At 40.6% G+C, this 18,183-nt stretch overlaps 1 protein-coding gene across 1 annotated transcript in view; it reads left to right on the top strand.

Annotated features, from left to right (window-relative positions):
* SUGP1 (SURP and G-patch domain containing 1) overlaps positions 1–18,183 on the top strand; it is a 57,433-nt gene that overhangs the window by 10,076 nt on the left and 29,174 nt on the right. The window contains exons 3-5 of the mRNA XM_089670826.1: positions 1,800–1,933; positions 5,795–6,016; positions 13,468–13,591. Coding sequence (XP_089526952.1) covers positions 1,800–1,933; positions 5,795–6,016; positions 13,468–13,591 — 480 coding nt within the window. The remainder of the gene's footprint in view (positions 1–1,799; positions 1,934–5,794; positions 6,017–13,467; positions 13,592–18,183) is intronic.

The following is an 18,183-nucleotide window of genomic DNA, read 5'->3' as shown; positions in this document are numbered from 1 at the left end:
CAGCAGCTGCAGGATTGGCCATCTTGGGGAGCAATGACATCTATATCAACTTTTTTCCAGCAGAATAAGTTGATGTCAGTGCTTGATTAAGTTGGTTAGGGATACACTTAAAATTGTAGATCGCTTGCTTTGACATTTACACACTAGTACCTTAAAGAATGCATTGGATGAAATGTTTTGCTAAGGCTTTTCTCTACCACTTATTTTTGACGATTTTGCCTATAAAAAGTGAAAGCAACCACCTCAGCTGTTTGTTGTGCCATGGAGTGTACTAAAAAGTGGGTGGCTCCACCTGTCATGTATCTTTCAGGTTCTTGATCAAAACAAGGCCACAACTATTTTTGTGGAGGATCTCCCTTCCTTTAAAGTTGCTATAGAAAGCAAGATGGACGCTATCACTAGATCTACATATGTGGTCACAGGATTCTTACTGCATAAGATTAGTTTTCATAAAGCCATAACAGAGTGGGCAGTGAAACAAATTTCACATTTATCATTTTGGTGGAACAGCTGGTACATGGCTTAAAATACAATTGCGATGTGGCATTAGACTCAGGATCTTTGGTCTCTAAGCTCTCAGCTTTGGCTTTGATCATCTGCTGGTTGCTGTGAAGTGTTGGTCGGCTGTCCAAATGTCTAAGAAGACTCCTACAGATCTGCCATTTATGTGTGGTTACCTGGATGACCTACCATTGTGTGTCAAGACTAATTCGGAACTTAGTCCAACCTGTTCATTACAATCTTGAAATCCTCACTAATGCCATCATGTCACTTGGAATAACTGAGGCTGGTCTTGCTTGCTAGAAAGTAATTTCTTCCTCTCTGCTGGAAAATAGTAACAGATGGCAGTTTGTATGGCTGGAGAGGAGTAATGGGTCTCTGGTTCACTCAGTGGAGGTGTCCCTGCTTTCCATCGATGTGCTGGAACTTCAAGTGATCAGATGGACCCTGGAGAGACACCCTGTGTGGGTGTAGTCAGACAGCACCATGACTGTGGAGTATATAAACAACCAAGAGAGAACAAGAGTGTGCTGTGTTAACTATGTGCAGTACACATACCAGATTTGAAAAATGGCCAAACTTACTATCTCAGTGAAAATGTTCAGGTCAGGGAGAGTGGACCCTTTATCCGGCAGTCTTCAAACAAATCTACCAGCGATGGGTAATGCCAAATATCAGTCTTCTGGCCTCACATCTCAATCAAAAGTCAGACACAGGACAAAGAACCCTGGTGGACAGAGCATTGGCTCCGTGAGATCATTGCCTTACTTTTCTTGGATGTAGTCAGGGCAATAGAGCGTGTTTGAATGCCACATCTGAGTTTTTCTAGTATAAAACAGAGACAAGAGCTAAAAGATTTACCATGCATGCATGTACATGCAATACATGTAACAAACACACTTTTTCAAAGCATTTGCATAAAATCCAGATTCCTAGAAAAAACATATTTGTTACAACAGAAAGTGTCATTGGCTGGATGTATTTTAAATGTTTTTTTTCAGTCTTTTCCTTTTGCGTTAAATTAAGGAGGGGGGGGCGGGGGCTGCGTGGCAAGGTCCATCCTTGGGCTGTTTTTCAGTTGTACCTGGCATCCTACTCTTGATAGTGGCACTATGCCTATTAAGAAGAGCTGTGCCTCCTCCAGTGAACACAAAACATTTGAAGTGACAGGGTCTTTTACAAACATTTTGACAGGTAAAACACTTTACAACTATCTTTGTTTTGTGGTAGTTCAGCTTTAAATAAAATGTAGGCGTGATTACGTTCTAGAATCTTTTTTTTGCTTTTTTATATTGTAGTGCTGCAGGTGCATCTTCATCCTCTTCTTCCTCCTCCTCCTCCTCCTCCTCTTCCTCCTCTTCAAACAAATTTGCAAATGATGGAAGCTTCTTACAACAATTTCTTAAGTTACAGAAAGAAAAGACAGGCCCTGGTAAGTTGGTGTTTTACAAATTTAAGAGGTTTTTCTCTTTTGAAGAGAAGAAAAATAGCACACAATTTCAGCTGTATCCCACAATGACGCATTTGAATCCTTGTTTACTGCTTCCCCCAAATAATACTGTAGGTAAAATCTGATTGGTTTCTATTAGTCACAACTCCGGTTCTTTGCTTATTTTCAATTCACATTTTTAATGTACTGTTAAGTCCCTGGAGCAGACATATTTTCATGATTGTGGCAAAATTGTACCACGTTTGGGGTGCCATTTACAATAATGGCACCCCAAACTTGAGTCGCACGTTTTGCACTTTTTGTGTGCATCCAGCAGCGATCACCTCAGGTAATCGATGCCTGTGCAGAGAATCTTGAAAAGCTATGGCCACTGGCAGACCTGTCATCGTATTGAACAGGGCTGGCAGCCACAGCTAGCCCCTGAGAGCCGCAGCAGAAATGAGAAGATTCCTGTCACTACGATTCGCACTGGCCCTAATTGCCGGTGTGAATGTAGCCTAATATTGTACACATGACAAACTTCAGACCCTACTACAATGTAACCAACTAAATGTATCAGTCTAAAAAATTCCGAGCCCAGTCAGTTATTGGCAATAATATTTCCTAAGTAAAGTCAAACAGTAGTAAACATTGCTCCCACTAACAGTGGCCATACACTAGGTGAAAAATTGTAAACAAACCCATAATTTGGACAGTTCATTGGTTTATTGTTCAGTTAATGGGCACAAATAGAAAATCGATTTGAACTTTTTTTTGAGCCAGAAAATCAAAAGAAAAGGTTGGAAAACTTCTAGCGAATGGACGATAAATTGAAAGGTTAATGTGTTTCTTGCCCCTTATTAAAAATCTAACTTTTCATACTGTGCATATGTGACAAAACGAACAATAAACTGATTCACTTATATCCATTGACCGATTTATCATCAGGAATTCAGTCATCACATAATGGCAGTGTTGTTTCTTCTCACGACCGAGTGTTATTCGAAAAAGCGTTTGAACAATTTTTCGACTAGTGTATAGCCCACATTACTTAGAAACACCACACCTGTAGGTAAATCAACTGCAGGCTGCAGGTCCTGTGGACTGATGTGCTTAATCCAATTAGAAGCACATTAAAGAGGAGGGGAAGATACTCAAAAAGGCAGCCCTGGCTGCTGACAAACAGCCAGACCTGGTTTTGACAGGTACCCGCTCCCACTTCCTGCTTAATTTGCAGACCTCTGGGACACTTCACAGGTCCCAGAAGACTGCGGCCCATTCACAAAGTGCAGCGCGTTTGCACGTGCACAGTAGGAATCCGGCTGTGAAGCTGCAACACTTCACTGCTGGTTTCCCTTAGTCAAGATGGCTGCGCCAGCACCTGTAGCCGATTGTTCAAACGGCTGGGGGTGAGGACACCGCTGGATCCCTGGATAGGAAAATGCCCTCATATTAAAAGTTAGCAGCTACAGAATTTGTAGCTGCTGACTTTTAAATTTTGTTGGGGGGGTGGGCGGAACTCTTTAAGGACTGCTCTCTTCTTGTGCAGCCTTCTGCTGAGGGGTGATGTCACATGTTTTATTACAATAGAACACTAAGGCACAGTGACTTTTATTTTTTTTTTTTTTTACTTCCGTTAGCTATAATTTACTCAATGTAAAGGTTCAAACAAGTCTCAGCAAAGCAATTTAACTAAATTACAGTAAAAAAAAAAACCCTTTTCTAGTCCGTATTTAGTAGATACACTTTTACCAGAAATGGGGGTCTGTGTAGGTCTCGCTTTGCTTTGCACATCCGGACTCTACTATTTTTCATATTTCTCTTTGCAAATCTGTGCCAGTTCTTTTACATTGTATGGAGATTGTGGGTAAACAGCCTTTTTTATGCCCAGCCACAAATTCTCTATTGTATTGATATTTGAACTTTGGTTGTGACATTCCAGGGCATTAACATTGTGGAACTGAGCTCAAATTGTGAAAATTTTCTATTTTATAGGGAACATCTAAAGTGGTATTAAACCGCAAATGTATTCTATTGTTGTGTACCAAACATTAGATGTGGTGGCCGCATCGGTTTTCGTTTCTTTGTTTTTTTCCCTCTGTTTTTATCTAGTGATCTGGCCGGCAACACCCCTTCAAGTATTAGTGAGACATCACTTTGGAGGAATGAGCCAGGACACATCACACAGCAAGATTGTCAGTCGTGGGGGCAGGAGAGTGTTAAATATATTAGCTGATTTCAATACAAATAACAAATTGAAGCCAAACTCCTGCTCACACTTTATAATCGTTTACAGCAAACTTTTTTTTTTTTTCCCTATTGGGATAAAAGGTTTTACATGAATAAATAAAAGCTGATTTTAATCACGCCTGCCAGTGGTAAATGGTTTGTCTCATCCATATAAACTGATAAATGCTGCTAGAGAACTTGAACTTCTGAAAAACACCAGATAAAAATAGAAGCCAAAAAAAGGAAACTAGTGCATCCATCACATCTAAAAATTGGTAAGATGCAATATAAGAAAACTTTCCTTTTGGGTTTAATACTGCTTTAATTGTATCTGAGCAGTTGCCGGAAAGGGTTTTCCTATTGTTGTGGATTCCTTCTAAAAAATAGCATTGCACTTCTGATTTATGAGATTGCCTAGGAACTACTGTACTTACAGCCTCATAGCTGTACATCTGCAGTGTGAATTGAAGACACTGTTCTGACTGCTAGTCTCTCAAAATATGGAGTTTATGTCATTGCTGTGCTGATTTTTATTCTCTTTGCTGGTAGAGATGAACTTTGGTGTCCTCCAAACTCATCTGTAACCCAGACTCTGTACTTCATGAGCTGTGGAGCAGGGAATAACCTGGCCCGCAGCTTTTTGAAGTACAAAAAAGCGGGAGTTTGTGTTAGAGGTGAGTTTGAATGAAGCCTGAGCTCATCTCTACTTGCCAGAGGCTCTGCCATGGGGAAGCAAAGCCCTGTCTCTTATCAAGATGGATGCCCTCATACAGAGACATAGTGCAGAATAAGGCATGGTAAGTCCGTTATGGGGAAATGATCAGCTGTAGGGAGATCGCAGGCAAAACTGGTGACTAGTTCTTTTCCAACAGCTTGCCCTCCACTTTTTTTCTTTTTTTCTTTTTTATAAAGTTCCAGATTTCAATTTCTTTTTGATACATTCTTGTTTTGTTTTGACATTGCTGGAAGATTCCTCTTCTGCGGAGGCTCAGGTTTCTTGAAAATTGCAGCATATTTCCTTCAGGATATTTCTATATTTATTTTACACTCTATTCACATGATCCTGCCAGACCTTTTATGAGAAAGACATCCCCACAGTATTCTACTGTCCCCATGATGCTTCATGGGGAGGGTGGTATGTTTTATAATATGTGGTTCTTGGCTGAGACCAAATATAAGACTTTAATCTGATGCACAAAAATTCATGAGACCATGACTTCAAAGTCTCCCATGTGAGTTTTAATAAAATAAATATACCTTTTTTACCCCTGAGCTGTGACTGGTGGTGCATTGGGGCAACAGTTTTATGCATATTTTTTTCAGTCTCCGCCACTGAGGCCTGTAACTCCTACAGAGTTGTCATAGGTCTCTTGGTGGCTTCTCTCACAGACCTCCTTGTACGGTCACTGACTTCTGGTGGACGGCCTGTTCTAGGAAGATTTACAGCTATAATATAACAAATAGTATACCACTGCCAGTTTATTGCTTTTGTTTTTTCCAATACAGTGACAGCTAAATTCAAATTGTTAAATTGGTTATTTGAAAATCACTTTTGAAACGCTGTTGTTTCATGAAATGTTACAAATGGATACTGTAACCTCTTGTACATTCTTGTGGCTCTTGTTCATTCTGCAGAAAACTCATCAACACGTTCCAGTGCAAATTCAGCACCAGCTCAGAAGAAGCCTGTACTTATAGGAAAACGGCATGGGTCCTCTATGGAAAGCATGCTAAACCAAATGAAGTCCTATTCCCAACCGAAGCAGACTCCTAAAGTGACCAGAAACAGCGTTTTTAAGTCCCCTGAGGAGGATGACGACGATGAAGAGGACTATGAGCAGTGGTTAGAGATAAAAAGTAAGCTTTCATGTGCGACTAAATCAAAGGAATCATATCTAATTGAAGAAATCTCCAACAACATTGACAATTTAGTTGCTGTGGGCCACCAAAAGAGTTCTACAATTTAGTTGCTGTGGGCCACCAAAAGAGTTCTATAGTTTAGTTGCTGTGGGCCACCAAAAGAGTTCTACAATTTAGTTGCTGTGGGCCACCAAAAGAGTTCTATAGTTTAGTTGCTGTGGGCCACCAAAAGAGTTTGTACACATTTTTGTTTGGAATCATTATTCCATGCAATTTGAGGCCTAGGTACTTCTGTTATGTGTACTAGTAAAGCAAGGTATTAATATAGTGGATATATCTATAAAGGCATTATAGCATTTAAATTGACACTAAACCCTGGTGCAAAAAGTATATATTTCTTTAAAGTATTCAACTCAAATACTTTCTATTGCTCTGGGCCTCCTCTAAATCTCCAAATTCCCTTTTTTGATTGCTGGGAGACCATTTCTGTAAGAGGATGTCTACGTTTGCTCTCCCTGTTCCCACTGTCTTAAGTAGGAGTGTAGTCACTCTCTCTTTCTCACTTCCGAGGTGGATTAGCAACTATGGATTATGGGATGTGTAGTGTACATAGAGCAGTGCATATGACCACAACTAACATGCACTGCTTGTTTCAAACAAAGAAATGAGAGAGAGAAGAAGAGGTTTGGGAGCTCATTGAGAATGTTACAAGTAGACAGAAAAATACAGTAACAGGAATAGAGGAAATATCCCCCAATGGTATTGCTTTCTGCAATGTCTACTGTAGTAGAAGAAGGAAATCTCCCCAATGAGAGAGACAAATGACAAAAATAAACCTGGGCGGGTTTAAACCTTTCCTGCTTCATTAGAAAATGTTCAAGTTTTAGCTTTGAACATACTTTAACTTGCAATTGTTTTCAGTAAAAATGAGAACTCATGGACTCCCATGCTCTGCAATGCACTGTCTTTAGTAAAAGCAACTGCCATATTTTGTTGGTGTTTTTACAAGGGTGTGCCCGTCGGCCATGCAGTCATCAGTGTATTGAGCAGGCTTTATGTGGACTAATATCGAACGCTTTAGTCCACACCTTATTCATTTCATTTGCAGTTGTAAGACAAATGTTTTAGGTTTTAAAGACCATCAAGCAAGCTAGATAAACTAGGTAAATGCATTGAACAACTATTTACTTCCTCTTTCTGGTTAGAGCTTAGTTTCCTAATGTAGTGGATAAATATCATAGAAACAGAAATTGCACATTCAAAAGTCAGTTATTCAGGGATAAATAATATAAGGTCAAGTCTGAATCACATATTTAGTGTTAGGAAACTATAGTGTGTACATTGTGTCTAGAATAGGTTGTTGATGAATACAGGGTGTGGGAACTCACTTCAAATGGTAGAGCTCTTCTTGTTAAAGCACACAGCAACTCGCTTCTTTAAGGGCCTTTTGGCCCAATTTTATTTAAAAGAAAAAGTTCAACAAAAATGCTTCCCATGCAGGGGTATCCACCATCAAGCAATACCAACAAAGATTCAGCCTCCTGGCTTGTACACAGTTCAATGTCTGTCTCCTGCAGACTTTTCCCAAATTATGGCCACTAGCACACAGCTAGTCTGGCTTCCACCTGACTCCAAGGCAGAGACCTCCCGTCTGCCAGGGTGGAGCCCTCCTGACTCCGTCTGCCGGGGTGGAGCCCAGAACCATGGTTAGGCCTCTACAAAAAGCCCTTCACCCACCTGTACAATCAGTGGGGGTTCTCAAAACACGGACGCCGGATTGGAGATTTCATCCCTCCCAGATCTCTTTGAAATCTCCAGGCTCCAGATCCCAAAACAAACTTAATGAAAAAATGAGGAAACCGAAAAGTCAGTTTCCTCTGCAATACATCAACTCTCTGGAGCCCCTCAACTTGCCTGGTTGAGAATCCAGGGTTTTCAGCTTTATTTTGACCATGGCAGGACACTGCACTGCCACAAGGGTTATGCAGCAATTTTAAATAAAGTTTTGCTTTGTAAACTACTTAATTATAATATGACCCTATCTCCACTTTTGCAGTCAAATTTGAGAAAACCCCACTATTTGTTTATGTGCTTCTATTCACCCAGCATACCTTAAAAAAAATAAATAAATAAATATATTAACATTATATTTATTAACATTTTAGGTGCTGGTTAGAGCAGTTCCTGAGCAGACTGCAAGTTACTCTGAACAGTTTTAAATGAAAGCAAACTCCAGTCTGTCCCTGCTGGCAAGGAGGGACACGCTGAGTTTCCTCTCATTAACGTCCAATGTAGAAGGCGAGCTTCTAAATCTTTAACCCTGAAATAGGACATACAGTGCTCAAATCTGGTTAACCACGTATGAGACCTGCTAGTAGAGTACAAATATGGTTAATTTTGGTAAACATTAACTCCCCAGACCTCTCTGCATAGGTTTGGAGAGGCAGGTTTGGAGTATTTAGAAAAGAGAAAGTACAGGTTTACCTCAGTTTGAAAACGCTTCGGTTAACGTAATTTTCGGTTTACGAATGAAAATAATGGCTCGGTTTACAAATTTTTTTTGCAATACAAATGGATTAATTGGTTTTCAGTGCATTTACACATTTTTTAAAATCATGTCCCTGTACAGTACTATGCTTTTAAAGTGCACTTTATAAAGAGTTTTGAACAAATAAAACTTTTTTAAAAAATTTTTTTGACCTCCGAAATGGAATAATTGGTTTTCAGTGCATTTACGAATTAGTTTTTATTCCTGTTCCTGTACAGTATTTATGCCTTTAAAGTGCACTTTATAAAGAGTTTTGAACAGATAAGACTTTTTTTTTTTTTTTACTTTTTTCTGACCTCCAGCATGGATTAATTGGTTTTCAGTGCATTCCTATGGATGCATTTTTTTAAACTTTTTTATCACCTCTGGAACGGATTAATTTGGTTTTCAATGCGTTCCTATGGGAAACCGTTTTGGTTTACAAATTTTTCACGATACGAAAAGTCCGGCAGAATGAAATTCGTAAACCGAGGTACGCCTGTAAATGTAAGCAGTGATGTTTCATAATTTTTCAAGTTATGCTATGTGAATGGTAACATGTAACAAATATAGAGCAGGTGTTATCCCAGCTTGGCTACAAAAGTAGAAATACACCTTACAATGTTAAGTGTATTCTCAGTTACCATTTTAATGTAATTTGGGACGAATGCTTTGCATTTTTTTGGGGGGGGAGGGGGATTTAAAGTATTTAGAAACCTACAGCAAACTATTCTTTTATTACCAGTGGCAGTACATGTACTCCTTTAAAAAGTTATTGGAGTTTGGATCTCTAAATTAAGACTGGCCCAATTATATAACTCTAGAGTTATACTTCTATTGGCCAACTTTTTTTTATAGCTGACCTCCAGGTAAGCTGATAAATACATAAATGAAGTACATATCTAGGAGCTGTTTTACATGCCAAAGGATTTGTATTTGTCTATTTAGTTCTGAAATATACACAGCTGAGCTACACAGCAAAGATCTATCCGACAGAGGGAATCTGATTTTTTTTTTTTCTCTGCTGTGGTAAAGTGTCAGCCTGCCTGCACCCTGTGTCTGGACAGTCAAGGGAGAAGCAGCAGATTGCTGGACTCATCTGTCTGTCACTCTGCTCTCTCCTCTTATCAGCATGTTTTTTGTTAGCACATGATCAGTGGAGCACAACTGACAGGCCCGTTGTGTTGCCCCTGCTTTATAGAGACTAAATTCAGGCTCTCTAATTATGTACCGTATATACTCGAGTATAAGCCGACCCGAATATAAGCCGAGGTACCTAATTTTACCACAAAAAAAATTGGAAAAACTATTGACTCGAGTATAAGCCGAGGGTGGGAAATGAGGCACCTACTAGTCAATGTAAAAAATTGGTGTCAGTGGGAGGAATAGTGCCCCATCATTGGTGTCAGTGGGAGGAATAGTGCCCCATCATTGGTATCACTGGGAGGAATAGTGCCCCATCGTTGGTGTCAGTGGGAGGAATAATGCCCCATCATTAGTATCAGTGGGAGGAATAGTGCCCCATCATTGGTGTCAGTGGGAGGAATAGTGCCCCATCATTGGTGTCAGTGGGAGGAATAGTGCCCCATCATTGGTGTCAGTGGGAGGAATAGTGCCCCATCATTGGTGTCAGTGGGAGGAATAGTGCCCCATCATTGGTGTCAGTGGGAGGAATAGTGCCCCATCATTGGTGTCAGTGGGAGGAATAGTGCCCCATCATTGGTGTCAGTGGGAGGAATAGTGCCCCATCATTGGTGTCAGTGGGAGGAATAGTGCCCCATCATTGGTGTCAGTGGGAGGAATAGTGCCCCATCATTGGTGTCAGTGGGAGGAATAGTGCCCCATCATTGGTGTCAGTGGGAGGAATAGTGCCCCATCATTGGTGTCAGTGGGAGGAATAGTGCCCCATCGTTGGTGTCAGTGGGAGGAATAGTGCCCCATCGTTGGTGTCAGTGGGAGGAATAGTGCCCCATCGTTTGTGTCAGTGGGAGGAATAGTGCCCCATCGTTTGTGTCAGTGGGAGGAATAATGCCCCATCATTAGTATCAGTGACCCCAATGATGCGGCACTATTCCTCCTACTGATACCAATGACACTTGCTGACCCCTGTTGCAGTATGGTGCTGCTGCAGCCAGCATATGTGGTTGCAGCAGCACCTCTGCACTGCACACTTACCGGCTTTTCCCTCACTCGATTTTCGCGGGTCCGCTCGGCTCTGCCTTCTCGCCCGTGATTGGCCGCCTGTGTACCTTTCCTGAGCTACAGTTCTGGCGGCCAATCACCGGTGAGGAGGCGGAGCCGAGCGGCAGGAGTGAGGGAGTGGCTGGAGTGACGGAAGGGGCAGCGCTTCCTGGATGGATCATCGGGAGCCAGGTAAGAGACAGCAGCCCTCTGCCCACCCCTGTACGCGCCCCCCCTTGACGGAGCCGCGCGCCCCACTATCTGCAGATGTTGACTCGAGTATAAGCCGAGGGGGCCGTTTTTCAGCACAAAAAATGTGCTGAAAAACTCGGCTTATACTAGAGTATATACGGTAGTAATGAATACAGAGCTGCATTACATTTATTTTCACATCTGCCTGGAGTTTTGCTGTAAACATACCCTTTCAGAAACAAGATAATTTATTTTGTTTGTCGGTAAGAAATACATTATACACTCACCAGCCACTTTATTAGGTACACCTTGCTAGTGCCAAGAAAATATCCCCCACACCATTACACCAACACCAGCCTAAACTGTTGATACAAGGGAGGATGGATCCATGCTTTCATGTTTACGCCAAATTCTGACCCTACCATCTGAATGTCACAGCAACCAGTTTCCCCATTTTCCTCTGACATCAACAAGGCATTTTCATCCACACAACTGCTGCTTGCAGGATATAATCTCTTTTTTGGACCATTGTCTGTAAATCCTAGATATGGTTGTGTGTGAAAATCCCAGTAGATCAGCAGTTTTTGAAATATTCAGACGAGCCTGTCTGGCACCAACAACAATGCCATGTTTAAAGTCACTTAAATACTCATTCTTCCTCATTCTCATGCTCCGTTTGAACTTCAGCAAGTCATCTTCACCATGTCTAGATGCCTAAATGCATTGAGTTGCTGCCATTTGATTGGCTAATTAACAATTTGTGTTCCGAAACAATTGAACTGGTGTACCTAATAAAGTGGTTGTTGTGTGTAAATACAGTGCATTCATAAAGTACGCAGACCTCTAACTTTTTTCTATTTTGTTATGTTGTAGCCTTATACTACAGTAGTTTAAAGCCCAGATCAGTGGAGGGCTGCAGTGATGGTTGTTCTGGAAATTTGTCTCATCTCCACATAGGATTTCTAGAGCTCAGTCAGAGTGACCATCGAGTTCTTGGTCACTTCTCTTACTGAGGCCCTTCTCCCCCGATTGCTCAGTTTGGCCAGGTGACCAACTATTCGATTCCTGGTTGTGCTAAACTTCTTCCATTTGAAAATTATGGAGTCCACGCCATAAATGTGCTCTTGGGAACCTTCAGTGCAGCAGATTTTTTTTGTAGTTTTCTTCAGTTCTGTGCCTTGCAACAATCCTGTCTCTGAGCACTGCAGGCAGTTCCTTAGCTTTTGCTCTGATACAGTATGCAATGTCAGCTGTGAGCCCTTTTATAGAAAGGTGTGTCCCTTTCCAAATCATGTCCAATCAATTTAATTTACCATAGGTGGAATCCATGTTGTAGTAACATCTCAGCAAATGAGAGGCACCTGAGCTAAATTCAAGTGCTGTTACAAAGGTTCTGAATACTTATGCCAATGTGATACGTCAGTTTTTCCTTTTTCATACATTTGCGATCATATCTAAAATTCTGTTTTTTTGTTGTTATGGGGCACTTTAGTGTAGATTTACGAGGAAGAAAATTAATTTAAACAACTGGAGTATCAGGCTGCAACTTAACAAATTGAAAAAAGTGAAGGGGGTCTGAATACTTTCTGAATGCACTGTAAGTGCTATTGGGTTAAAAAATAGGTATGGGGCAAAAGTAAATCTTATTGCAGCCAGTTTGATTGTACATGCTATCATTGACAACAAGTGAAAAAGACTGAAGAAGTTGGGATTTTGGAGTTATTTTTTAAAAGAAAAATTAAGTATTCTAGAGTTGAATATGGTTCCAGTTAACCAAAATTGTAAGATGTCAGTCAGGTTTTAACTGATATTAATGTGATGGGTAGATGCTGGCTTGCTGATTTGCTCCATTGGCTTATTAATTACCCAAGTATGCCAGTGGAGAAAGTCTAGCGAGGGGGAAAATTCTCCCTTAGAGTGGGGCCTGCCTCTGCACTGCAAGGGTTAAGTGCTTATTTAAGTCTTGGGGATGGAAAAGCAGTTTTATTTACCCGATCCTCCGATCACCCATGTAGTTGATTGCCCCTCAGTGTCCTTATATCCAGTGCAGGACTATGGGCATCCGTCTTGATGGCATCAGAGGGCATTTGCCAAATGAGGCTGCTGGGACCAGTCTTACAGCGTGAAGGAGCCTGTGGGAGCAGAGGATCAGGTAAGTAAATGTATGTTTCCTGGTCTCCTAGACATAATCCAGCAGTGAATACTTGCAGTGCACAGGCAGCTCCACTGCAAGAGATGATTTTTTTCAGCTTTTAGTCGAAACACATCAGTATAAATTCCGATGTATAGCGACACCAGTTTGTAGCACTGTACTAAACATAATACAAGTTAAGAGATTTAAAAAGACATTGTGGAAAGATATTTTACTGGGTAATTTGTATGTATTGAAGAATGCTGGCCAGAAGAGAAGACCATATAAGTGTTTTGCTTTCTCATACCTGCTTTGTTCCCTTCCTCTCCTTTGCACTTGGCACTCCTCCTAGCAATAAAATGCCTGTTGACTATTTGCTGTGTGAATTGAATCCCAGTACTGACAGCCTGCTTAAAGTTTCACCCCCAGAGAACTCTGAAACCCGAAAGGTGGTGGAGCAGTTGGCTCGTTTTGTAGCAGAAGGGGGCAAAGATCTTGAAAAAATGGCAATGGAGGATTACAAAGATAACCCAGCTTTTGGGTGAGTAGTGAGAACGTTTTGTGGAGAATGTACCTGGATCTGATTTTGTCATTCTATAATTTTTTTTTTTTTTTCACAAAATTTCTTTTTTTTTATTGTCCTTTTGTCTCTGCGCTTCAATAGGTCTTTATTTACTCTTTAAATTTATACATGAAACACAGATGATTGAAACTCCTCCAGGCTAGTTTATGATGGCTGAAACAGGCAAACAGTTTGCTCATACGGTTGTGTTCAAAATAATAGCAGTGTGTTTTAAAAAAGTGAGAAAAGCACAAAATCCTTATAATAACTTATATTTCCATACACGCAAATTGATTGGGAACACTGCAGTCTATTCCAAATCAAAAAATTAAGAAATATGTTTCAGATTTGTTATTACTTTACAGAAAGTGGAGAAAAGGAATATTAGGCTGTTCAAAAAAATAGTAGTCTCTGCATTTTTGTTTACAAACTCAAACGTTTACTGTATGAACTGAAAAATGCTCGATGATTTAGCTTTCCTGTGAATAAGTGAGCTACTATTTAGTTATATAAGCACTGTTTCTCAGAACTGCTTCACCTCTGTATTGCATGGAGTCAACCAACTTCTGGCACCTGTGAACAGGTATTCCAGCCCAGGATGATTGGACTACATTCCACAGTTCTTCTCTATTTCTTGGTTTTGCCTAAGAAACTGCATTTTTGATGTCACCCCACAAGTTTTCTATTGGAATAGGGTCTGGGAATTGGGCTGGACATAACGTCAATCTTGTTGGTCTGGAACCAAGATGTTGCACGTTTACTGGTGTGTTTGGGGTCGTTGTCTTGTTGGAACACCCATTTCAAGGGCATTTCCTCTTCAGCATAAGGCAGCATGACCTCTTCAAGTATTCTGATGTATTCAAACTGGTCCATGATCCCTGGTATGCGATAAATAGGCCCAACACCGTAGTATGAGAAACATACCCATATCATGATGCTTGCGCCACCATGCTTCACTGTCACAGTGTAGTGTGACTTGAATTCAGTGTTTAGGGGTCGTCTGACAAACTGTCTGCGGCCCTTAGACCCAAAAAGTACAATCTTGCGTTCATCAGTCCACAAAATGTTGCACCATTTCTCTTTAGGCCAGTCAATGTGTTTTTGACATATTGTAACCTCATCAGCAAATGTCATTTTTTCAACAAAGGGTCTTTGCGGGGGCTTCTTGCCGATATCTTGGCTTCACATAGGTGTCTTCTAATTGTTGCAGTACTCACAGTTAACGTAAGACCTTTGATCATTGACTGAGTCTTTGCCATGTTGGCTATTCTTCAATCCATTCGAATGGTATTTTTCCTTTTTTTCTTTTACATCTCTCTGGTTTTGGTTGCCATTTTAAACAATTTGAGATCATTTTAGCTGAGCAGCCTATCATTTCTGCCCTTATTTATATGTTTTCCCTTCTTCAATCAACTTTTTAATCAAAGTATGCTTTTCTTGTGAACAATGTCTGGAACCACCCATTTTCCTCAGAATTTCAGAGAGAAATGCACTGTAACCAGCATATACAACATTTGCTGCCTTCGTCCTTAATTAAAAGCCACCTGTTTTGACACCTGTTTTTCACAGACTGAATGACCTCATTAATTGAACTCCACACTGCTATTATTTTGAACGCGCCTCTTTCAATTAATTACTTCCCATCTGCCCTATAGCAGTAATGCTGCTACAGGGTGGCTCGAGTGTGCAAAATCACACATATATATATATATATATATATATATATATATATATATATATATATATATATATATATATATATATATATATATATATATATATATATATACATATATACACACACATACACGTGATTTTGCATTTATGGGTAGGGGGCGGGCGCAAGCCCTTCCCACGCCCCTATCCGCGGCTTCAGCTGTCAATCACCGGGTCCCGGCTGGTGATTACTTGCGGGCACCTGGTGATCGCTGAGTAATACCAATGGGGGGGAGGGGAGAGAACTGTATGTAAACAATTCAGTTCTCTCTCCTGTATGCTCCTGCATAGCAGAGCCATACAAATATGTGTGCTTACAGTGAAACACACAAACAGCCCACATAGTAAAACAGCATACAGCACACACAGTTAACCTTTTGATCGCCTCACAAGTTAACCCCTTCCTGTCCAGTGCCATTAGTACAGTGTCAGTGCTTTTATTAGCACTGATCACTGTACTGGTGTCACTGGAGATGTCAGTGACACCAAGTCATTTCCCCCCAGTGCTTACAGTGGAAAGCGCATACACAGCCCCACAGTGAAACCCACACAGCACACAGTTAATCCTTTGAACACCCCAGAGGTTAACCCCTTCCTGCCCAGTGCCATTAGTACAGTGTCAGTGCTTTTTATTAGCACTGATCACTGTATTGGTGTCACTGGGGATGTCAGTGACACCAAGTCAGTTCCACCCCCCAGTGTTAGAATGCTTGCCGCAGTCCCGCTATAAGTCGCTGATCGCCGCCATCACTAGTGGGAAAAAAAAAATCCAGTATCTATACCGCCATTTGTAAACACTATAACTTTCATGTAAACCAATTAATTTACATGTATTGGGATTTTCTTTTAGCAAAAATGTAGCAAAATACATTTAGACCTCCACCTCTTTAAGGTTGCCTACCCTGTCTTATGGGCATGCAGTTACACAATGACAGACGAATCAATGAACTACCTAGAGTGCACAACAGTGCCCTTGTAGTTCATTGGGAGCTACAAGCCGACAGCCTCAATGGCTGTTGGTACTTGTAGTTTTAACATTCACAGAACTCTGTGAATGAATGACGTGGCTGAATGGGCGGAGCACCGCACAGCTGCGTTTTTTGTTTTTTTTTAATTTTATATTGTGACAGCAAGCAGGGGAGAAGATATCCCACTCACTGTCAAAAAGGGAAATTGTGTATGTGTGTGTGTGTTGGGGGCGGGGGGGGTTTGGAAGGGGTGTTAGGGACAGCTGAATATAGGTGTAAGATATTACTGAAGGTGAACTTATTTAACAAAAATTAGATTTACTTGACTACTCAATTCATAATATGAATTCTTATGCATGTTAGGATTTTCTATTTTGGCTGTTGTTTTATGAAGGATTTAAATGTATTTTCCTAAAAGCACTGATGGTGAAGCAAGCACACCACCAATCCATTATTTTATTAAAATACTGTTCAAATATAGGATCATTGTGCAAAGTCAACACGCATCATTTTATTTATTGATCCTTCTTCAGACCTTTTTTGATACACTTTTGGTTAGATTTATTGCTATTTTGAAGCACTAGATTACATCACTTGCCCTTTTATTTTGTTAATAAATCATTATTGGTATGATATTTCAGTGATTGATGATAGCATGATAGCAGAATGCTGTATGCATAACTGACCAATTTATTTAAAATGCATCTACATATGGCTGTGAACAGTCCAAATATGTGCATAAAAATAATGCTTGCTCATTGATCACACACTCGGGAATTTACTACGTTTTCTGCGCTATTATAAAGGTATATAAAAATGCACAACTTTAACTAATCAGACCGGTTTCAGGTCTGCCTATACCAGTTTCAATTTTAGAGTGAAATTCCCTTTGTTAATTAAGGGTAGACCTGTGCTAGTTTCCATTTCACACCGAAAGAGAAACTGGCACAGATAGACCTGGCGGTGGACAGGCTTTTCTGCTTGGGGCTCCCCTGATTTCTAAAGAAAACAAACTTTAATACTTTGTGAACCTTTTTGTTTTGATGCCTCCCAACGCAAAATATACTTAACTGATTAACCCTCCGTTCACATCAAGCCTGACTTTGAAATCGTGCGACTTACAGTGAAGTCACACGATTTCAAAGTTGGGGGACCCGCTGATTTCAGGTGCGATTTGCAAGACCTCTGATACAGATGTCTATGCAAATCGCACCAAAAGTATTGCATATACTACTTTTGAAATCTGTGCTGTTCGACCAAGTCAGAACCACATCAATATGACCTCTCCAATTGCAGACAATAGGGTGCGACTTGGAATGCAATTTGCAAGTCTCAGGGCATGCAAATCGCATACCAAGTCGCATCCAGTGTGAACCAGGGCTAAAACTGAAAGTTGAGTTGGGCTTTAATTCTTTCTGTAGTTATTGTTCATAAATAGAGAATTATTTTTTTTCAAAGCTATATTACAGCAATTGCATATACTGAGATTGTTAGAAGATGGCATTGCTTGTGTGGATCTTGACATTAACCCAACAGTGATGTTTCAGATGGTGGGGGTATATTTTGTGGGTTGGGTATTTAAATTTGGTGAGAGACTATGGGGGTCATCATTCATGAAGCAGTGATCTGGAGCAAGCATGTAGATCATGAGTTCTAACTTCACTCTGACATCTTGATCTTCAGGCTTCATCTTGATCAGTGACATTATTAAAGTCAGACAGTGGCTAGCATTGGCAGTTCCTGTGTTTGTCCTCTACAGGTTTCCTTTCAACAACCAAAACCACATGACCAGAAAGTATCTATAGGAAAGTAAGCCAGGCAAGGTTTCCTGCTCTGTATGTTTGAATGATGTTCTTGTCACACCACATAACAGTGAAGAATATTGAC

Source organism: Staurois parvus, unplaced genomic scaffold, assembly GCF_062004578.1.
Source record: "Staurois parvus isolate SC_StPar_1 unplaced genomic scaffold, SC_StPar_1.0 ptg000096l, whole genome shotgun sequence".
Taxonomy (NCBI): Eukaryota; Metazoa; Chordata; class Amphibia; order Anura; family Ranidae; genus Staurois; species Staurois parvus.
Note: the sequence above shows the minus strand (reverse complement) of the source record. Positions and strands in the feature narration are given on the sequence as shown.